At 36.4% G+C, this 24,589-nt stretch overlaps 1 protein-coding gene and 1 long non-coding RNA gene across 2 annotated transcripts; one reads left to right on the top strand and one right to left on the bottom strand.

Annotated features, from left to right (window-relative positions):
* The first annotated feature begins 6,628 nt into the window (after nt 1-6,628).
* On the top strand, nt 6,629-10,870 carry LOC128987037 (uncharacterized). Its single transcript, XR_008490186.1, has 2 exons — nt 6,629-6,737; nt 10,817-10,870. It is a non-coding gene; the product is annotated as an uncharacterized LOC128987037 (long non-coding RNA).
* A 585-nt stretch (nt 10,871-11,455) lies between these two features.
* Nucleotides 11,456-12,307, bottom strand: LOC128984687 (piggyBac transposable element-derived protein 4-like). The gene has a single exon (XM_054404028.1). It carries the CDS (start codon nt 12,305-12,307, stop codon nt 11,456-11,458), a length of 852 nt encoding a protein of 283 aa, XP_054260003.1.
* Between the last annotated feature and the right edge of the window lie 12,282 nt (nt 12,308-24,589).

Genomic DNA, 24,589 nt, shown 5'->3' with positions numbered 1-24,589 from the left:
GAGTTTTTGTGGAAAACCAAAAGTTGCTCCTCACTAATTTAGAGCAACTAGTGGAAAACTTATTGCCAAAGAATTGACTACTGCCCGACGTCACACTCGGGGTGTGTGGAGGGGCCAGGGGAACAGTTCTCCACTAGATTTCCACAAGCTGCTTGCGCAAAGCGCGTGTTAACTAGTCTTCCCCTTTTTATTGTAAACTTTCTTTGATCTTTACCAACTCTCCGCGGTAAACCAAAATTTAGTGGAAAACCTGTCTCTCCAATAGTGAACGACAGAAAAGTCGCTGTATTTTGTAGAAAAAGCAACTAGTTTCCCGCAACTAGTGAAAACTTAGTGGAAGGCTTTGGCTTTAGAGTTCAGTATGGATTTTAGAATTTTAGTACTTTTTATAAATACTATCATTTATAATATTAAAGGTGGATATTTATAAGGATGCACTGTGGATGCGATGCTCCCTGGTGTGGATTAACGTCCGCACTAGTGAGTACTACGACTATCCGCAGTAATATCCTGATAATTAGACCAATTCGTAAATTACAAGGAAAAAAAGTGGTTCGGATTCCACTATAAACTGTAGGTCCCTTTGTTGCCATTAGCTGTATGGGCTATTAATTAACAGCTGTGTCTAAGGAACATGTCGGCCTTAGTCACTAACAAGACTACAAGATCGCGCCACTCATCCTACACTCATCCTTCACTCATATTTGGGTTAAAATACGCACATAGTGGCGTCCCCATCTTAAATAATTGATAATTGATAATTGATTACATTAGACAAAATTAACAACAGTTTTTAGTTGTTTTTAAAATTAATTTTTGTCTGTAATTTTTAAAATATCAGGTAGAGGGTTATAAAACTTAATCCCAGCATATGAAGTTTTTACTTATTTACTTTATTTACTTATTTACTTTTAAAATGTTCACCTCAGAACTTTTAAAACCAAAAGGGGCAAAGCCTACGGTCATTATCGAAATGTGAATAGTCCTATAATAGTCCTTGGTATGGTAGCTATATTTTTGAACAATTTAAGCCCAGTTGGTTCCGTAGTTTTTGCACCTATTAGTAACACACATACAGACAGACACCATTAGATTTTTATATAATTTTATAGATAGATATATCAAAATTAAATGCAAGGAAATTTTAAAACGGCCAAAAAAGGGATAGCCTACAACCCATTAATTAGAATTAAACATAAATAATCAAACAAATTAAACATGTATTTCAAAATTGTTGACTTGTATTGTAATAACTACAAAACAATTGTTTAGAAGTTTTGTAAACAATTTAAATATTGTTGAGAAAATTGATTTCGAAATTGTTGAAACTTGTTTTTTTTTTTAAGAACTACACAAACAATTGTTTATATTACTGTATTGTAAACAATTTAAACATTGTTTTAAAATTGTTTATGGGCAAACTAAGAATAAAACAATTTTAAAACTGTTGTAAAATAGTTACAGCTTGTATTCAAACTTGTTTTTTAAACTGCAAAAAACTGATTGTTTAACAATTTTAAAATTGTTGTAAAATAGTTACCATGTATTAAAACTTATTTTTTAACAGCAAAAAAACTGTTTGCTTCAATATATTGCATGAAAAGTATACTACTTTCTGGCTCTCTGTATTACCATAGAGACTAACCAACGTTTTATCGACGTTTGTATCCTTGTGTGTCGTGGTGGCACCTTAAAACGCGCTCCCATAGCAATACAGCCATTAATCAGGTCTCATACTCACCTTCGCACTTTCTGACTTAAAACTCATAGTTCTAATTTTTCATAGAGAGTAAGGCCAGGTTGTTAAATTTGACTTAGGTTTTAAAGGTGAACACATGCTAGATAATTCTGACTTTCAACACAGAATTCTGCCGGTCAATGTTAAAATTTGTAAATTTTTAAGCTCGTTTTTTGTGCTAGTTCTTGTCCGGCGACACTGACCGCTACGACAAGATAGTTTTATTTGGCTAAACGAAGGCTTTAATACTGAACTAACAAGAAACAAATTGTAAACATAACATGACCTCTCCAATCTACATTGCACCGGACTGAAATAAAAACTAAAGTTTTGGCTTCAGTTGTTCTATATGAGAAACTAGCTGTAACCCGCGGGCTTTGCCCCGTTTAACTTCTTAATTTTCAAGATTATCTCTTTCGCATGGCTCAATCACGTCCTGGTTGAAGTTTGTTCGCTACGCTCACTCACCTTTAGGTTGGAGCTCGTTCGCTACGCTCACTCACCTTTAGGTTGGAGCTCGTTCGCTGCGCTCACTTGCCTTCAGGTTAGTTCGTTCGCTACGCTAACTCGCCTCCAGGTTGAAGTTCGTTCGCTACGCTCACTCACCTTTTGGTTGCAAATTAGCTGTTGTCATAAATGTAAAAGAAATAATAGTGCTGCACCCTGTTGGTAATCCTTGTAACTTTAATGTTATTGAACATCATAGAACAGAACCAACTCGTTTAATTGAAACAGCTGTTAAGATTCAATAATTCCATTTCTCATAAGGTTAACATGGGAAACTCCAGAGGCAATGGGGCGGAGTCCGAAAGGATTTTTGAAATAAGAATATGCCTATTATATGTTAATCGGGAATGTGAGCTATCATCATGCCAAATTTCAGCCCAATCCGACCAGTATTTTTCGCGTTCACTTGTCACAAACATACTGTACATCCATACATCAATATCCATACATCCAAACTTTCTCATAATATTAGTAGGATCTACTAAGGGAATATGTTGTATCGTAGATAAAACATAAAGTCCCTTTTAGTAGATTTGTCATCCTTGTTGAACAGCTGAAGCCAATTTTATTGTTAGTTCTGTACCAACTGTAGAGGTTGTGTTTGGTTTATAATTTGTTTCTTGTTATTTCAGTTATTTAAAACCTCATTTAACCAAATAAAAGATATAATCATAAATAATAACTGGTCTCCTAGTCCTAATTATAAAACCAAACAGTAAAGCACAAATGAAAATACCCCTAAAATAATAGAAACAAGATTACGTCCACAGTAGTGATGAGTGTGACGTACATGAAATAGACAAGAAAAACAAGCTTCAAAATTAACAATGGGATGAGAAGTCTACTTATGTGGCATAGTCTATGGTATTTTTGTGCCGGTATTACACAATATTACAAAATAAATATTATAAAATAAGAACTAGATACTATAAGATTGTAAATAAAACTTTGTAAAAAAATGCATAGTATAATTTAGCATTACGAGCAGTATCAAACTTTTGATAATATGTTTCAGTTTACATAATTAAAGAATAACAATATAGGCCTATACCCAAAATTATTATTCTACTATTAAACAAAAACACGTTTTAATATACATCGAGTACATATGACCTTTTTGCTTTCAGGAGTTTTAAAATATGTTGGGTTTTGCTACGTTGGCTGCACTTAACGCAACTTCTATTGCCGAGTAGTGGCTGCTAGTTCGTAATCGTACGAAATTTGAGGACCATCGCACGATAATTTGTTTGTTTCGACTTAAATCAACTAACCTCCATAACAAACAATGTAAACAATGTAGTAAACAATGTTTACTGAGGATCAACCAGCTGTTCCATCCGCTATGACGTCATTCCCGCGCATTATAAGCTATGCCACATTTTGAAAATTATAAGCTATAGAACAAACGAGATATTATAAGCTGCAGCACATTTGAGCTATACCATTATAAGTTATGCCACATATTAAGAAAACCGTTATAAGCTATGCCACATTTCCACGATTATAAGCTATTGAACAATTTACATTTCCCATTATAAGCTATGCCACATTTTCAAGATTATAAGCTATGCAACAAATTCGCAATTATAAGCTATGACATTATAAGCTATGACATCGTACAGTACAGTGGCCGCCACTTGTGGACGCCAGTACTGGACGCCACTACTGTCCCCGTCTGCAGGGGGCATGACAGTTAGTGTGGCAGGCTGTAAACAGCAAGAAAGAAAGAAAAGCGAAAAGGATAAACATCGCCGGATTAGAGTGATTAGAGTTCGCCGTTCGGTATAAGCATCTAGGCAGCCAGCGCAACTCCGAGGATCGTGGATCAGAACTGAAAACCCTTACCACCGCTCCGTGCCGATGGCGTGACGTCAACCATTAACGCAACGATACGGAGCTATGTCATGAGCGGGGCATTAGAATACAGGGGCTGGCTCACGTCGACTAGCAAAGTGGTCCCACTGCCGTGTGGCTGTGACGTCACCGGGCTGCCTCCACGGGTGTAGCTAGCGCGTGACACATATACAAACCGCTCATTTAAATGCTTCCCTAAATGTACACAATTAAATTTTCCGTATAAAACTTATATCGTTGTAATCGGCATTAACTAGAGAATTTTATGGTCCAAAAATATTTTAGTTATGATCAATAATATGTATTTTAAAAGGGGGAAATTATAACGATTACAAACTTGTGAACTACAAATAGTCACGAAGCGGGGGGTTTTTTTTTTGATAGTTCATTAATAGTTCTATTTCAATAATTAGCCTGAAAATTTTCAGCAAAACCAACGGGTCGTTTATTGCTTATCAGGAAGTAAGGCTTTATAAACTTGGCGATCACATTACATCGTTCCGCACATGTCCGCATCGTGCTGTTTATAACATGATAGTAAAAAAATGGTATGATCCTAAAACAATTGCACTGTTTCTATTAGTGAAACAAATTATTAGTGCTAAAACTGAATTTTAAGAATTGTGTAGACTTAAGGCTTAGAATGTTATTTTATCTTGTTTGATATTCCGGTACCCCTTGTCATATAATTCTAATACACTTGGTTGGGCAAGGGCGGTCCTAGACATATATTTTGGGGGGGGGTCACCGGGGGGCCTGGGGGGTATGGAATGGAAGCCCCTGATATCATATTTAAGAATACCACAATCCAATTGGATTGCTATTTTTTTTAATACTATAAAAAAAATAGCGTTAAGAATAGTATTAAAAAAAATAGCAATCCAATTGGATTGTGGTATTCTTAACGCTATTTTTTTTATAGTATTAAAAAAAATAGCAATCCAATTGGATTGTGGAATTCTTAAATATGATATCAGGGGCTCTTAATATGAATACTATTTAATATTGAATGTTTTGAAATTTGCTACGGTAATCATTGAATTACATTAGGCCTACTGTAATTTACAAATTCCTAACGCTCAGCTCAGATAAATTAATATTCAACTACCTTTCAAGCTTTGACTATTGATACAACTTCTTTTCTTTATCCAATACCCAAACCCAATTCAAGTTTTCAATGAATGATAAATGCCGAAAAATTAAATAAGAAGAAGAATGCGACCGAACGTCGCATGTCAGCATCGGACACTGCCGTTGCTGTATATGGCTGAAAGCGTCCGTCGTCTGCCGATCTTCCCTACTTTTCATAACGTACAAAAAACAGTCAGACTCGAACGTTGAGTTTTAGGTTAGAGTTTGTAATTAGTCCTTTCATTCGCCACAAGTGTAAAGACTACAATGAATTTTAATTTGGCAGAACGATTTGCAATAAAAATTATTAAAGTTCCCCTGGTATAATAGTTTATATATATAAAAAATATTTTGGGGGGGGGGTCATGACCCCCCTGACCCCCCCCCCCTGGGACCGCCCTTGTGGTTGGGTATCTTTTAGGAATGTGTAATAGATTAGGTAATTTTATATTGTCTGTTGAACAAAGTGTTTATTCGTAGAAAATAAGTAAAATATTGTTTTAATGCGATAGTATTTTTATTATAATAGTTGTATCCTATTTCGCTGATTTTAGCCACTTACTCATCTTCTGATCATTTTTCTTCTATCTTCTTCAGAAACAAACGGAAGACGCGAATAACAATGAAAGAGCGAAGTTGTTTTTTCGCGTATTTGATGCAGTGTTGCCATAACAACAACCTAAAATTTGCGAGGCGGGCGGCAAAATTACCCGCCAGTGCTTAGTTGTAACAATCGTCTTTTGAGAGTTCGAATCCCACTGGTAGCACTAACTTTTTGTCAAAATTTTTTTCATATCAGCAAGTTTGGTTGGTTTGGTTAGGTTATGACAGTTTAATTTTATAATTAAAAATTATAAAATTGAATTTGAGACATTTATTAAAATTTTATTTTTATAACAGAACTGGGTATTGGTTGCACTAACTTTTTGTCAACAATGTTTTTCAAATCAGCAAGTTTAGTTGGTTTGGTTAGGTTATGACAGTTTAATTATCATTAAAAATTATAAACTTGAATTTGAGAGATTTATAATTTTATTTTTAGAACAGAACTATTTTTTCGATTAGTAAACCTTCAATCGAGTTTTTCATTATGAGCAAGTTTGGTTAGTTTGGTTAGGTTATGATAGTGTAATTATTTTAAATTTAACCTATAAACGATACGTTTTGACAGCGACATTGATAGAGATATCAATTTTCCTCGAACAGTTAGGCTATGCTGATGCGCCGGCATGATTCGGAAGCGTACGACATGGTGCGGTGGTGGGGGGTGATCTGATCCACGATCCTCGGAGTTGCACTGCCAGTCTAGACTAGACGCTTAGTCCGTTCGGTTCGGTCTAGTCGTCCCTCGACTCGACGCCATTTCTTTTCCTTTCTCTTTTCTCTTCTGACTGCTCGACTGGCGAGTGGCGAGTGGCGACTGCGACTTCTCTCCACTTCCACTCAACTTCATCTCATTCTCAAATTATTAAGACTGAAGAGGAAGACTCAGGCCGGTAATAAGAGGGTAAATGAATTGATTAATTTGAACCATACCAAATTTCCATTATATAATCCAGGCCAATTATCCCGCAATCCCTGTCTTTCGTCAATCAGGTTACAAACTAACCCTATCGTTAGAATCCTAGACCTAGTCTTCATGTTAGGCTAGGCCGCTAGGGCCTGTTTTATGTTTTTCATGTCTTTTTAGCAAATGTAACTTTCGCCATGCATTTATTTCTTGTCTTTTTTAGGGGAAGTATCTAATCCAGGCCTAAATATCAAAGACAACGTTTTCCCATAATTTGTCGTCAATTTTGTACCTACCTATCTGTTCTTGACTAACGTGATCAAAACATGATTTTTCTTGTCCTTTCCACATGCAGTGTACCTATTTTGTCTAGGCTAGGGTAACTTATTTAGAAAGAAAATGTGTTATGTTTAATGATAGAATAAATGGCAGCCTAAACTTACTTATTTAGGATCCCGTTTCTAAATATTTAGAAACTAGGCCTAGGCTATAATATCAAAAGTTATATCTGTGGACTTATTTTCTTATTGTTACGAATTAACATAGATTAAACAAGCTCCTCAAGGAGAAAGAGTATCGGAATTGATATATCTATGGACCAACACAAGTTGATAGGTACCGTACCTACTCGTTAATCGTGTTAACAGTAGGCCTACTTAGTCCTAGTTCATGTTGGTGACACTGGGCGCTGGTGTCTACATAATCTCATTTAGGCCTACGGTTATTTAGTTTCATGGTTTGTACAGGCTTATCTTGAGTTCTTTTGTATTATACCGATTTATGAAATCATACAGCAAGTTTGGTTGGTTTAGAACAGTTTCATTTCATGAAGAACAATTGTTTTTTCCTCATGAAATCATGCAGGAAGATTGGTTGGTTTGGTTAGCTTAGAACAGTTTCATTTAATATCAACAAATATTTTTTCCTCAACACATAGCGTATAGGCATCTTATGGTCATAAGATCTAAGTTATATATTGAAATCTTAACTGTAGTACTTACTTTGTTATTGAAACTGGGATTTTACGGGAAATAATATACCGAGGGAATTCAGGTTAAATAAAGTTAATTCTAGGGGGTCATTGTGGTACAGTGACCTGTCACTGCATTGCTATTGTTTGTGGTGAAACATATCAACAGATGATGTAATTGTGCAGATTTCTGATTGGCTGATGGTTTCTTTTGTGCAGTAAGTTAATCTGATTGGCTTGCTGGTTTCTGTGTTAGTTGTTTGTTTAGAACTGTATCCATGACTCGGTTGTTACTTAGTTTAAAGTGAAGTAGTGACAAAGGTGGATGTAGCTCTAATTGGTGATTCATTTTAATTCTAAGTTGGGGTAATTGTGTGGGAAAGTCACGTTCGGACATTATGTAGGAAACGGGGTGATTCCTGGTGAAATATGTGGGAATAAATTTTATGTAGGAAATCGTTGGACAAAGGAATTTTAATTTTCGTTGTAGGCTGGCAAACCAAAGACATGTTGCTCTCCGTGCGTGCCGGTTTTGGTTATCTTTGAGTGAGACAGCAGTAAATTATATGTCGAGTGCATATTCCTTGTGAATTTTTCACATTGATTTAGTGAATTCAACTTTCTTGAAGTTGAGAATTTAAATAATCCAAAACCTCAGTATGTACCGGTAAGTTACACCAATTTCTGTTTATTAAGCTTTTGGAGGAACCTTGGTTAGGGTGGGTTTTATTAAATTCCAGTAATTATTTGGGAGTGGAATGGCTTTTCCCCCAATTATTATCTTCCAAAACTTCATTTTATACACTTTTTACACAATTTCACACTAAAAAAAGTGTTTTTAAGCTGAGGTCTGGGTCCTAAATTTTTACTAAATAAATCACATCTCCACATTTGATATTTGTAATCAAGATAAGCTAGTCCCTAGCAAGTTTAAGTTAAGATAGGCTAGGCCAACCAGACTTTTAACAACATTAAAAAAGGTACAACTATATTTTGATAAGTTAATGCTGGTTACTTCTGAGGTAGGCCTAGGCCCTATTTAGACATTTCATGCTTGAGTATTTAAGTTCTTTGGACTAGGCCTAGGCTAACTTGCAGCTTCTCTTGTTATTTCAAATGCAATTTTTATCTTTCCATTCTACTCGTGTGCTTAAATATATTATTTTGTAAATGGTGTATCCGTTGGAGTGAATAAATAAATAAACTTATTCATTTATTTGCGGTTTCTTAGCAACCGACAATCTACTCACACCTAGGCCTAGGTTTGTTTTGCCTAGTCTACTCGAGGTTGCATTCAGGGCTGGACGTAAGAATATAGTAACTTAAGCCTAAGTAAGCTAAATCTTTATAAGTACGAAAAAATAAGTTATCATGTCGGCCTACCAGTTATATATGCACTAACTTAACTTAACTTAAATATGAAAAATTGGTTGGGAAGAAATCCTACACTAGTTCTACATGGAATTAAAAAAAATAATACGCAGAGTCAATATCAAAATGACATCCACCCTCAATGTTTATTCATGTTGCAGTAAGACTTAAGAAATATTTGTGAGGGTTTACTTACAACTTCCTTGAGTCAGGGCCGATTTACCTGTTAAAGGGAACATTCATTTTTATCGATGATTTTTTTCAATAGGATATAATAGGATAACTATATCAATATTTTTGTTTTCCTTTATGATCTATATTTCTTCTGTTTTAACCCTCCGAGTGTCACGCGTCATAAAAACGACGCACAACACACTTTGTGTAGGGTCACGCGTCGCTTTTAAGACGCACAAACATCGTTTACGGCGAAGGCTCTATGACTGACTGAATCGGATTGAACTGGATCGAGTTAGGTATCGTTCTTTCCGTAATATTCTAAGCTTTCTGCAGAGGTCTGTCTCTAAGCGCTATTCATTTTAGTTCCGAAAATATTGTAGCAGACAGCTGACGTGCGTGTATTTGTAAACAGCTAGGTTCCCCCGGACCGATGACTGATGTGTTTTATTACGTTTATCATTGTTTTAGTGTTAAAAATCAAAAGTAGTGATATACGTGGTGCATTATAAGAAGATTTAAGTGGTTTTGAAGTGCTGGTTGATGATCCTGAAGAAGTAGGTAGTGATATTGATGTAAATTATCAGCCAGATTCCTAGCTATGGTTAGGCTATGCATTCTTAGCTAAACGCTATGTACTGAAATCCGTTTTTCGCTCATAACTTATTTATTTGATAACTTACCTCGCTATATGATTATATATTTGTAATCCTCATTAAATTTAGAACAAAGTGGCTATTTTCAAATATTTATAGGCCTATAATTTATACAATTTCATTGAGCGCGAACTTATTTTTTTTTTGCAAATTTTCGAAATTATATTTTTTTTTCCTAAAATTTTTTTTTTTGAAAAAATGTTCCTTATGTTTTATATATAATATTGAAGCCCATGATTTTCCAAACAAAATGGTATATAGAACATTAGAATTAACATTGTTTTAAGCTTCTCAGATCCGTTTTAATAAAACCTTGCAAAGGGGCCAAAAATAGGTGGACATTAAGGCCTAAACTATGGACACTCGGAGGGTTAATATCTTCAAAAGTATCGGTATTTAAATTACAAATTGACAACTGATTTTGTTCATACTGCTAGTTTTATAGCCCTACAAAACTTAAGGCTAAGCCTTATTTTATATTTTAACAAATTGGCCATACAACTTGGCCCATGTCAGTGGCCAAGGTACAGGTTTCCAAAAACTTGCAGCCTCATTATGAATATGTTATTAAACAATTGCCTAACAGAACTCAACTTGTGAGACTTGTGACTTGAGCTCGGACCTCTCTAACTTAGATCTGACTACGACTTGGTGACTTGGGCGAATGTGTAGTAATGGCTGGAGTCATATGTAACCATTACTTAAACATTAATTTATTTGGTGAATTAGAAACACTCAACTGAATGAATTGCAATTCTTAACTACTTTGGTATAGTACACAACACATGTACTTGTGTTACCTGTAGCGAGTGATTAGTTTTGCTTCTTGAGGTTCTTTACATGTATTCAAAAAATTCGTTTTTTGTGTCGAACCTGAACATTTTTACATTACTTTTCTGTTTCAGATTCCACTGTTCAACTTTGTTCGAGTACCATAAACACTGCAAGCAAGACATTAACACATTGACTGCTACTGAAATATGGATAAACGTACCCAAGTGCTGAAATTACTTTAGTGATTATTTTCATAGATTACACCACAGGAATGTTAAATATAATTATCTAAATTGGTTTCCATGGCAAACAAACTTTTTTTATGACGTCATAATATTGAGCGGGAATTCCCGCGCTCAGCATTTGGGCAAGGTATTACAAAAATAATTACACTATTATTGCTGTAAACACATACCTTTTACATATAATGAAGAAATATAATGTCCCAGTGTGAGATTGGCGACTTGATGACACTCAGTAGCTACGAATAGTGACGTCACTTTGTGCGGGAATTCCCGCGCTCCAGCAACGATGTTGGTGATAAGTCATTATGTATTATTTTTGGTTTTGAAAGTAATAAAAATCAATGTTTTGCACTAAAAGTATTACAAAAGAAAACTTAAAAATATTTATTTACAAATATATACAACCCTTCCACCCTCCTTCAATAGTCTCAATTTTACTGTAAGTCTGCATGGTGCTTGTCAAAGCAAGCTAACGCACACAACGGAGGCTCCCCTTCACATTGGCCACACATATACACTGTTTCTTTACGTCGTCCTTCTTTCAGGCACTGACGGCATCTTTTTCCAAGCAGACGTCCTTTTTTTATCTAGTTTGGTCGTCTTGGATAGAACATGAAGGGGGTTGCGAGGAGGCCGTTGTGGTGGAGGCACATCTTTGGGAGGCAAGAGCGCTTCAATAACTCTGAGACGTAAATCATACAGCTGCAACGTGTTGTCTTCGTTGGCGACGTTGTATAGCTTGTGCGCATTTACCATGATCATCTGGATAAGATGGATGAATATTTTCTTGTACCACCGCAAAGATTTGTGATCACTGGGGTAGTAGGAGAGCATTTGATCACTCCTATCTACCCCTTTCATATTGGCATTGTACTGAACAATTGCCAACGGTTTCTCTCGTTGGACATTACGTCGATTAGACGACATAACCATCGTATTGTCATGCTCCGTGGAGAGGAAAGACACAACTTGTTTGTCCTTCCACTTAGCGACCATGACACCTTCAGCATACCGAGCGACTGTCTCTCCTTTTTTCAACTTGGCAGCTTTGATGTCTTCTGGGAGATACTTCCGGTCCATTCGAAGGGTTCCGGTGCAGTAAGTCTTTTTGGACAAGAGCTTTGAAGCAAGAGGAAAGCTGTTGTAAAAGTTGTCCATATAGAGTGCATGTCCGACATTCAACTTTCCTTTCATAAGGTGCATCACGACTTTTATGGCATGTCCTTTACCTCCTAGCTGTCCTTGACCTCCAGAGTAGATAGTAAAACGAACCACAAGGCCGTTAGGTTCACAAAGGGAATATAGCTTTATGCCGTATTTGTGGCGTTTCCCTTTGATGTACTGTCGGAACAGTAAACGCCCCCTCCAGAGCACCATTCCCTCATCAAGTGAACTCTCTACAAGGGTAGTATATTTCGTCCATCTTGTTGTTGAAATAGTCTACCAACATTTGAACTTTTATAAGTTTGTTGTCCGTTCCCTCGTTCCTGCCATCCTCTGCGTTTCTATTGAAGTGAAGACACCGCAAAATCAATAGGAATCTGTCCCTGCTCATTTGGTCCTGAAAACACTTTAGGTCAAACAAATATTGTGTTTTCCAGTAATCTTGGTATCGATTCAGTCTGATCGTTCCCATGTGTAAGATTAGGCCTATAAACACTTTCAGTTCATCAATTGTTAGTTCTTTCCACTTATTTATGCGTGAATGTTCAGTCTAACTAGGTTTATTGAACACCTCAAACGCATAAATGTTTGTTTCGCAAACAATATTTTCTAGCAAAATATCATCTAACATCATTAGGAACCAATCGATAGGTTTATTTTGACCTGGAACAGGTATCTTAAATCGGTTTTCACCTTCAAACCCAAATCTTCTAAACCCTTGAGCAAAAGGGGACCACGTGGGGTTGTATGATTCATCTATTTCGTCATCTGACTCACTCTCCTCACCACTCAGTTCAGCGTCACTGTCGTCATAGGCTTCATCATCACTGTCACTTGGAAAGTTTATACTTTGCCTAGATGTAGAGGCAGCCATTTTCCACTCAATTGCAATGAAAAATAAAGAACTATGTAAAGTTAAATGTATAACTTCGGTGGGAAAATCACACTCAAAACAACGCACTACCGAAAAATATAAAAAGGCGCCAACTGAAAACTGAGACCACACGGGTTTGAGGTTAGGTCCGATACACAGTGCTACGCACGGCAGAACTTTCCCGGGGCAGTGCTAGCCGGTTACTGAATCATCAAACAAAACACCAAGCGCGGGAAGTCCCGCGCGCAGCCCCGCGGCGCAGGTTGGGCACGCGGGATTTCCCGCGCGTAGCGCGCAATGTGTTAAAGAAAAAGAAGACAAAAATAAAAAAATTATTTTAGAAATAAAAAACTTACCTTCCCTTGAAAATATCCATTTTTACAAACATGTTGACTTGAATTTGCTAGTTTTGACATTATGGGTTACCCCAATGGTTACAGTAGAATTTGATTGGAAACCATTTAAATTTTCGATTAAGTTATACAAGTAACCTTATTGTGTTGACTTTGTCGGTAAGATTAGTAATGAGTTGCCTTGTTGAATTGGTGTAATGTTTGCTTAAAAAAGTTTACAACCATCTTTTCAGATCTTGCTTCAACTGTTCTTCGGCGTTGATACACTGGATTACTAGCCACTTATTTACTGATTCAATTAATTTAGTGGTAGTGACACTTCAGTGTGTTGACTGTATTGTAGATGTTGTAACTATTCCATTTTGAAAGAACCCAGATTCCACAACTTGTGTTTGCTGTATGGGTTTAGGTGTTGTCGTGAATTGACAAAATCTTACAAGCTCAACATTTCCTGTTTTAATCACTCTTCTAATATTGTGCAATAATTGACATTTCATTTCTTACTGAATTGTTGTGCCTCGTTCCAGTAGAATCACATATCTTCCGTTCCAAAAAAAATGGTTGATAATCTTTCTTTCTGATGCTGCAAACACTTTTTAGACTTAGGCATATGCGATGAATTTGTGGGCCCTCATTCTATTAACTGCAATTTGGTCTGAAGGTTCACATTATAATTCATGTTTCATCTTAAACGTTGCAATTGAGTGTTGAGTCACCATGTTTGATTTATAGTCCAAAAACATCAACGCTGCAGCCATATACTAATTTTAGTGGGTGTTCTTCCAGGACTTAAGGTACCTACTCATCAGGTCCAAAACTGACAGTTATCAGGGATAATTTTATGTAACGAGCTCAGTGAAATCAAAGCTTCATTCATGTGAAATGTCAGTTTTTGTTGACTTAAGGTCTTAATTTAATCAATTTTGCCCAACATTTCTAAATCTTCTACAAGCTCAAAATCTTTAATATTTCTTGGCTATTTCAAAATATAGTTTACCATTGATCTTCACAAAATTGTTCAATGACCAAAGTTTGTTAAAATGTTTAAGTGTGTGGATAAATCAAAAGATTAATAACTTAGTTAACTACAAAGTGTACATAATACAGTACTGCATCAAATCCTTGGAAAATTTAAGCTCTTCACTCTCATTGTGAACGACAGTTGTTACTCATGAGACTTGTTAAAGCGTTTGTAGATACACAATCCAGTCCGGCCCAATTTCACACAGTGTACTTATGAATCTTTTCTTACTACACACACTGCATTGATCCGGCTTGTTCTTTAGTCCTGTTGGTGGCTTTTCCTGATAATTGATGGTCTCTTAAAAAATGCCTCAACGCTTCAGTGGCATCTTCGGTGCTGGTATGTCTCGGGGAAGTTTGTCAACAACGGCTCTCATTGTCAACAATGGACACCTGCAGGGGCTCACATCTTGTGTGTACGTGAGTGGCATCCACGCGGTCCCTATGCTAGGTCATGTCCTTCCTTAAGTGGCCACACTACTAACTGGGGACATGACTCTCTTCTCTCTTTGGGGCCCTGAGTCAACTTTCTTTTCGACAACGGGTTCCCAAATCTTTCAGTCTTTTCTGACCTAACCTTGGTCAAACTCTTGCATATTTCCTGGGCCCGACCTATTAGGGTATCCGAGGGGAAGGGATCCATTTCAATTTCTAAATACTAGCTATTCTAGGCCAACACTATGGTCAGGTGAGGCGCTAATGGGGTGAATGGCATCGAGCAGCAGTGTCCCAAGCCGAACATGGTAGAGATACCAAAAGAAAAATGTCAGTACAAACAACTGGAGAAAATACCCCAGGTGGGGAGAGCACTTGGGCTAAAGCCCAACCAGTCAGTATGATCGGCGCATGGGTTCTTGGGGAGCCAAACGTCCATATTAACAAGAGAATAACTTGGGAGAGACGCACAGCCATAGATAAGGGCAATGATAAAGCTTTCTGAAGAAACAGTCTTGTATATCGAATACCAAAATACAATCTCTTCCTTCTTACCACATCCTCTATTTCTATCCCTAAGTATCAAGCTCCTTACAGTTGACAATATTCTCCCTCTCATTCTTACTACTACAGTATCAATCTCTTACAGTCTCTTTTCCTTTGTGCCTTACAAATATTTACCCTAAGTTAACATCTCTCAGCTTCATCACCACTGTCATTGTTTCCGACATCTCCAGCTCCAAAGACTGTCAGCCACTTAGATGATCTCTCCTTTATCCTTGTATTATCACTGTATTATCCGTGTACCCTACAACTTCTGCTGCTTCAAAATTGTCTTTCAGCAGACCATCAGTTTATTTGATGAAATCTGTCGTAGCACCGATCCCTGAGGACAATCCTTGCTTGTGGTTTTCTCCGCTTTAAGAGCTCCCTACCTTCAAAACCACTCTCCTTTCCTTTAGTTAACTTTATATAACTTAGACTTTATACCTACCTAGGTATAGTAGAGCATTTCCAATCCAACAGTTGCTTCAATATTGCGAGGTGACACACATTATCTAAAGCCCCCCTGATATGATCAAAGACTCCTATCAGTTTTCTGCCTCTCATCTACTTTTTACAATTGTTATCAATGTTTCCAAAACATCTTCTACTCCCACTCCTCTCCTGCTAAACTGCCTTCTGTCCATTTGATCACCCATCACCTCCATTAGCTTCTTGAGTATCACTCAGCAGCTTTCCACAAGACTTTGCTTTCATCTTCCAGAAATACTTTAATATCACCCTTCTTCAACTCTTTTGGAAATATTCCCCCTCTCATTATATTCGTAATAACCTCTACTAGTTTTGCAAGTAACCCCTATCTCAAAAACTTCACATACTATGCTTTAATCCCATTCCGTCCCTGTGCTTGTTCTTCATTTGACATACAGCCCCCCCCCCCTTCAATATCTTCGCTTACCCATTCCAGATCTCTAAATCTTATAAGTCACACCACTAAGTATTTCATTTACTATTTCTTTTTATTTCTATCTGCCTTTAAGTATCTCTCCTTTCATTATCGTCTGTAATCAATGTGCCTATCAGACAGTCCATGGTCTGCTATGCCCTCTGTTCTTCCACTATTAGGATTTTTCATCCTTCTCCAAATAAATTATCCTTATTTATACACTCCAGATCTCTTAGTTCATTTGATCTCTACATAGCCATTCCTTACATGTTACAGTAATAGAAATCCTCCTCAGATCCAGGTGTAAACTAAAGTTAATAGGTTTTTTACATGTTTTATCCCAAAACTGCTAAGCCTAAAATGGTGAATTTGTAGAGTTTTACTAAAAATATCATAACTTCCTCAAAATAAAAGTTATTAAATTGATATTTATTTTGTAGGATATTTTATTCTGAACAAATAAAAAAAATAAAACATTAAAAAATATATATAAAAGTACGCCAAAAACATTTTGAGAAAAACAATTTTTTTATTTTTTTAACTTTGAGACTAAAAAACATAAATAAAATCCAACTCTTCCTGAAAACTGTATTTTCAACTATCCTAGTAAATCCTGGAAGTTGCAAGCCAAAAAAAAAATGTACACAGTTATCAATAAAACAAAAAAAAACTTTCCGTTTGGTAGATCGGCGTCAAGAAACTGCGTAACTGTGGGTCCGGCGTATATATGCCAAATAATAATTGTAAAATATAAAAAATCAGCTTATGAACACAATAACAAGAACTACAGTCAATCAAGAGAATGAGTGACATCAGCTCCATCACGCAGCAGCGACCATCTCCTAAGGGTTCTAGTCGGTCCGGCAGTGTAGTGATGCGTGATATGAGTCAGTCCGGTGTGAGTGAAAGTGAGTGTGGGCGACAAGATAACGACGATTCCCACTTCCTAGACATCCCTCAATCTCACAAAGCCCATAAACACAACCTACCTTTAAACTCCGACACTCCGAAAAATATACCAATAAAGTAAAAAATTGTAAACCTGCAGCACAGGATAAAATATCACAAAATTCACACATCTTAAACATTTTTCACCTTAATATTCAACATCTACCGAGCAGAATAGAACCATTAGAAATTACTATTCAAGAAATTGACCCAGATATAATAGTATTATGTGAACACAAAATGAAAAGTCATGAATTGGACCTTCTCACCATAACCGGATATAATATTAACACTTTTTATTCACGTAGTTTAAATGCTGGAGGTGGAGTCATAATACTATCAAAAACAAATTTAAAGGCTAAAAATGTTAAAATTAAAAGTTTGAATTTACCGTCAATGAATCAGTTAACATCTGAAAAGGAATTTGAATGCTGTTTGATAGAATTTAAATGTGATTCATTTTCTTTTGTGCTAGCTGGTATATATAGCTCTCCTATCTCTGATGTTAATATCTTTTTGACAAAACTAAATGCATCCCTGGAAATACTCTCAAAAACATACACTAATGTAATTATGACTGGAGACATTAACATAAATGTTCTAAACCCAAACTGTAATGAGTTTAGAATACTTAATGATATTCTTGGCTCACATAATTTTGAATTTTTAGTAAATTTTCCAACTAGAGTAACTGAAAAGACTGAGAGTGCTATTGATAACGTTTTCATTAATTTTTATCCCAACAACATGCAAATTAGTGGTTTAAACACACAAATCTCTGATCACGATGCTCAATTATTAACCTTCAACTTGCCCAATAAAAATATGAACAATAAACCAATAACCAAATCAGTAAGAATATTTTCTAACCAAAATCTTAAAAAATTCTCAAATATGCTGAGTCAGGAGGGTTGGGAGGAGGTCTACTTTGCACCAGTAGAGTTGAAATTTAACATCTTCAACAGTATTTTTATGTATTACTTTGATATGTGCTTTCCTATTACTAAATGTAGAGATACTGATCAAAAAGTCCCTTGGAATAATCATGAGCTAGAAACCGAGAGGAAAAAAATTATAGAAAAAAGCACATTAGGGAGGATAACAAAAAATGAATCTTTAGTGAATTCAGCTAAAGAAATGAACAAAGCATTAAAAAAAAATATTTTCAAAGCCAAACAAAGTTATATGGATGGAAAAATTTTGAGATCAGGGAATGTGTCCAAGACAACTTGGAATTTAATTAATTTAAATATAAAAAACAAAAAAAAAGGTTGTGAAGAGCATAGATGAAATAGAGGTAAATTCAAAAGTATATAATGACCCTACGGTTATATGTAACACTTTTAATGAGTTTTATGTCAATGTAGTTGATTCTGATGTAATTCCAAAAATAAATACACCCAATTTATCAGTACCTAATTTAGTAATAAATAACCAAAAAAATAAATTTAGATGTGAACCAATCAGTGAGACAGATATCAGTAAAATAATTTCCATATTTGATAATAAACTATCATCAGGCTTCGACGATGTTCCCATAACAGTAATAAAGCATGCCCAGAGTTCACTTAAAAAACCATTTGCACACTTAGTAAATTCATCATTTATATCCGGCATATTTCCAGATAAATTAAAAATTTCTAAAGTAAAACCTCTTTATAAAAAAGGGGACCAATTAGATGTTTCAAACTATCGCCCAGTAGCCTTGTTACCTGTCATGTCTAAAATTTATGAAAAAGCTATGTATAATCAGCTCGTTAACTTTTTAGAAAGTAATGATCTACTCGATAAAGAGCAGCACGGTTTTAGATCAAACCATTCTGTAATATCAGCGGCTGCTACATATATTGAGTCAATAATTGATTCTGTAGATAGGGGAGATAAAGTAATTGGAATATTTATGGACCTAAGCAAAGCATTTGACAGTGTATCTCATCATAAATTGTTAAAAAAATTGGAAGGACTAGGGGTTGTAGGAATTTCACTAAAATGGTTTCAATCATATTTAACTAATAGGAAACAGTTCGTAGAAATTACACACTTAAACAATCATAACCAGATAGTTAAAACAAGATCGCAGTTGAGAACAATTAAACATGGTGTACCACAGGGTTCTATTTTGGGTCCTCTACTATTTCTTACATATATCAATGGATTACCCAATGTTATTTCAAATTCAACAATGAATACCATCTGTTTATATGCCGATGATTCTAATCTTCTTGTAAGCGGAAAATCTGTTCATGAGATAGAAAAATCTGCCATCGATAACTTGATGAACATCAATAACTTTTTTTCAGATCATCAGCTATTACTAAATCTTTCCAAAACAAATTTTACACGCTTTAATCTAAAAACTAATACCAATTCAGATTACCCAGCACTAAAATTAGCCGGTGAAGATATACAAATTGTTGAGAACACTAAATTTCTAGGATTATACATAGACAGTAAATTAAGCTGGAATGATCATATTGATCATGTGGCAAATCGAATGTCAACAGGCCTATTTGCACTTTATCGATTATCAAAATTTTGTAAACTTGAATCCCTAAAATTGGTTTATTTTGCTCATATTCACTCACATTTATCCTTTGGTATAAGTATTTATGGAGGAACATCACAAGCTAATTTAGACAGAATTTTAATTCTCCAGAAAAGAGCAATACGCATTATGTTAAATTTGGATTGGCAAGATTCTGTTAGGGAAAAATTTGAAGAACTAGGCATAATGACTGTATATAGCTATTATATCTATCAATGTATATTATATTCTGTCAAAAATTCAAATAATGTCTCACTGGTAGGGGATTCTCATCAATATTGTACCAGAAACAGAAATAACTATGCAACACCTTCACATAGATTAAGATTTTTTGAAAAAAAAAACCAATGTATATGGGTATAAAATGTTTCAATGCTCTTCCAACAAAACTAAAGGACTACACAAGGACTACAAAATTTAAAAATAATCTAAAAATGTACTTTTTAACCAATCCCCTGTATTCAAAGAACGAATTTTTCCTCTTACATAATGTATTAGAATAAGAACTTTTTCAATAGTGATTATATCTTTTGTACTTTTTTAGGATTAAGCATTATGATTTTGATCCAATGTAATGACGCCATTCGTGCACATGTTTGCAAAGTATGAATAAAGTTGATTTCATTTCATTTCATTTTACAGTTAATATTTACATTATCTTGGGACACTTTACTGGCACACGTGATTGGCAAAGCAATCAGCGTGTACCCCAGCTCCGTACACAGATTGTGCGTGATCTTCTTTTCTTCATTTCAGGATGGTTTTCACCTGAACAGGCTCTGCAGAGTTTTTCTTTCCTTCCAGGTAACTTTCTCAGACCAAAGCCAACACGTGGACCATCACCACCACCCTCGTTATCCTCAGGACCCTGATCCTGCTTTCTGGCAAGCCATTCATTTGACCACTCTTCAATTACCAATCTCATGAAATTAGCCCTACTCATCCTGCCTTGAGTTGTGTTTAGCTTACACAGCAAATAAGCATTCAACACCATGCGGCCCATCACATTGAAAATAACTTTTTAATGTTTCATGGCTCTCTGTTCGTCAAGGTACACATATAGCATTTGGTCTGTTGAGTCTATGCCTCCCATACCCATGTGTGCAAAACTGGTGTGCAATTTTTGTCTTGTTTTTCACGATATCTCTTCCACTTCTTCTTATAGTGTATGTCACGTTTTTTGCTTCACTATCATTACTGAGAATTACAAACGGAGATTTATTTGTGGCCTTCTCTCTATGGGCCATGATGAGAATGGGCCCTTTCCGGACATAAGTTTTTTGGCCTACAGCATACTTCCCCAAAAGTTGTCTTGGGAGGCCCACCCTATCTTTCCTCAACGTACCAGTGACTATGGTTTGGTGTTCATACAGTAATTTGGCAAGAGGCAAGGAAGTAAAAAAAAAATATCCAGGTACATGTGGTGACCTTTGTTCAGACAATTTGCCATCCGCAATAAAGTCATCACTACTGTACTGCCCAAGCCTGCTTCAACGACTCTTTCATTGTCATCATTCCTTTGTGCACCCTTGTAGCAATAGAATTGCACACAGTACTTGGTTACAGAGTCGCACAGCACCCACAATTTGATTCCCCACTTGTGGTGCTTTTTCTTCAGTAAATACTGAGTTAGGGCAACTCATTTTTTGGTGCCGACGAGAGACTCGTGAACTGAGCGCGACTTTGTCGTATATTAATGCAGTTTGAACAACCGATTTGCATGATCAATTATCGGTTGGAAACGCCCACAAGGATCGTAAACCCGGTTACGATCCTTGTGGGCGTTTCCAACCGATAATTGACTCCCCAAATACATGGTTCCCCATGTGCCACCAATTTATCCACATCAACCAAATAAAATTTTTTTTTAATAACCTGAAATCGATCCCTCGGCATAACTTTTGCAAAATATGGCGTCACTTGGATGAAGTGGGTGTCCCAATAACGCCCTATGCTTGGCTTGCGGATTAGTCTTATATTTAGAATGATTGCTATAAAAGCCCTCAATTCTAGAACGGTCATATTCACCCACTTTCTCACTCGGCTAAATGGAGACAATCCTTGCTGCTGACGCTGATCTGCGATGAACTTTCTGGCATAACAGTTTGTCTCTGTGACAAAAGTCTCTAACAAAGTAAGAGCGAGAAAAAAGTTTTAAATATTCAATATGCCTTGAATTTTGGGGCGGGCAATGTTTAGGTCCATTCAATTCTGAATATTGAAACTGGTGGTTGTAGCCCTCATCGTTCTCTTCTTCAACCTCGTCCCAGCTGCTACTATCCCCTGCATTTTGCTGAGGAGCTGCGTTAGGCCCCCCTCTTCCAACACCTCTCCTGTTACCCACAGGCCTACGCCTTACCATGCAACCTCTTACACCCCTACCACCAAAAGGCCTAGTCTGTTGTATAGGCCTAGGTTCATCTACCTCTGAGTCAGAGGTTAGGTCTAAGTCAGGACGATCACCTCGGATTTCAGGAAAACGTCTAGCTCTCTTACCTATTGACGTGTTTTTCCGTTTTAATGAAAACTAGTCAACATATTAATTTAGGTTTTCGGATGGCTCAGTGGATGCCAGGGTTCGTCATCGCAGATACGAAAATAATTTTGAGTGACTCAGACAAGATACCTAATTTCAGTAATATCATCATTGTCACTGTTTTAGATTGCCAATTGAGCTCTTCCAGGTTGCCTTATACAGCAACACACAAATACTGGAAGGGACGTGTTTACTTAAAAAGCGTTTTGTACACGAAATTTAGGTTCGGCTGTGGGTGAATTTAGAATATTTACTGGATGGTCTGTATCCTGTCGAAATACGAAAATACGGGGTAGATATTTGTCTAATTAGAGACCAATGCTTTTCATTAGGTAACAAACGATTCCAAGTATTAAGGGACCTACTCATAAAACATTAAATACAAACGTTATTAACACAAAAGCCCAGGTTGCTTCAGCAGCAACAAAACGATACTGGGAGGAAACGAGTTAATAGAATAAAAATATGGACGTTAAACAACACAAAACAAAATACACCCAGGTTGCTTCAGCAGCAACAAAACAATACTGGAATGTAACGAGTTAATAGTTAATAATATCGACGTTAAACAACACACAAAACAAAATACTCCCAGGTTGCTTCAGCAGCAACAAAACGATACTGGGATTGAACGAGTTAATAGCTAATAAAATCATTAGGTAACAAACGATTCTAAGTATTAAGGGACCTACTCATAAAACATTAAATACAAACGTTATTAACACAAAAGCCCAGGTTGCTTCAGCAGCAACAAAACGATACTGGGAGGGAACGAGTTAATAGAATAAAATATCGACGTTAAGCAACACACAATAAAATACAACACTCCCAGGTTGCTTCAGCAGCAACAAAACGATACTGGGTTGGAGCGAGTTAATAGTGAATAAAAATATCAACGTTTAACAACACAAAACAAAACGATACTGGAATGTAACGATTTAATAGTTAATAATATCAACGTTAAACAACACACAAAACGAAATACTCCCAGGTTGCTTCAGCAGCAACAAAACGATACTGGGATTGAACGACAGTGATAGCTAAAAATAGCTAAAAATTAGCTAAAAATAGCTAATAAAATCGACGTTAAACAACACTCAATACAAAACGATACTGGGATGGAACTAGTTAATATATTTGTGAAATTGATAATTAGTTATTGTATCAAAAATAATGTAATGTATTCCTAGGTTGCTTTAGCAGCAACACAACGTTACTAGGAATCGAAGCTTCGAATGGAAACTAAAGCAAAGTCACACTCAATGCTAGTTAATTAGGCCTACCGTGAGATCAGAGATGGTTTATGGCTCCGTTATTAAGCCAGCCAGGTTACCGTGCTCGAGACGACTGCACGGTTCGGAGGTATTGAGTTGAATGAAACTACAAACCACTGCAGTGGACCTCGTCCAGACCGTGGCCAGTGCGCATGCGCGGATCCCCTACCCCTCCTGTCGTCCCTACTCTGGCGGTAAGGACAGAGTTTGGTTGTGCATTAGAGAGAGAGCGCGATTGTGTGGTACTAATGTACGTTCCTGATTTGACGTACCGACCTTCGGAAACGTAAAACTGTAACGGGTGTAGAATACATCGTTACAACCTGTTGAGGGCGTAAGGTAATGGATAGGTTCTCCCTGGCAACATTTTGGGGTATGGAAAGTTCAAATCTGATTCAACCAAAAGTTTCTTGATTTTGCTGTGAGAATACACCACCATCAGAAATACGTCCTTAGCATACAATCGAAACATAAGTGAAACAATAGTTTACATCGACAACTGCAAGCAGGATTAACAGGATATACCCTCAGTGTTAAAACCCATTTTCCACAACGGTGGATTTTATGGGATTGCCAAAGGCCTTTTTAAATAACTCCCCAAAGTTCTGTTTGCTAATTGAAGCACTCGTTGTCTGTGTGTATACCTAACTTCTTTCTTCCATGATTCTTTCAAAAGTTTGAATATAGAAACATCACAAGGTTGTAGGATCTGAGTAGCTCTTGGCGGCAATCAGTAAAGCAAAATTTGCTTTCTGGAAAAGAATTCACTAAGTTAGAGGCTGATGTAAAAATTATGTCCATATAAAAAAAATGGGAAATGATACATTGTTTTGGAGGAGCCAATCATAGAATGTGTTTGCCATATATTCGTAGAAGGGCGATGATGTCATCCAGCCTGAATCTGAACGTTCAATCACCCAAGTGTCAGGAAAAGTGTTTGCAAGATATGTTGGAACCGGCTTGTAAAGGTAGAATATCATTGGTGGGACCGTTCGTCTGTCAGTAAAAAATGTGCATGAAACAGATTCTTTTCATTTTTACTCCTGACTGCATACAT

This window comes from Macrosteles quadrilineatus, unplaced genomic scaffold (genome assembly GCF_028750875.1).
Source record: "Macrosteles quadrilineatus isolate MER2022 unplaced genomic scaffold, UCM_ALF_1.0 Scaffold_2__2_contigs__length_208266976, whole genome shotgun sequence".
Classification (NCBI taxonomy): Eukaryota; Metazoa; Arthropoda; class Insecta; order Hemiptera; family Cicadellidae; genus Macrosteles; species Macrosteles quadrilineatus.
Note: the sequence above shows the minus strand (reverse complement) of the source record. Positions and strands in the feature narration are given on the sequence as shown.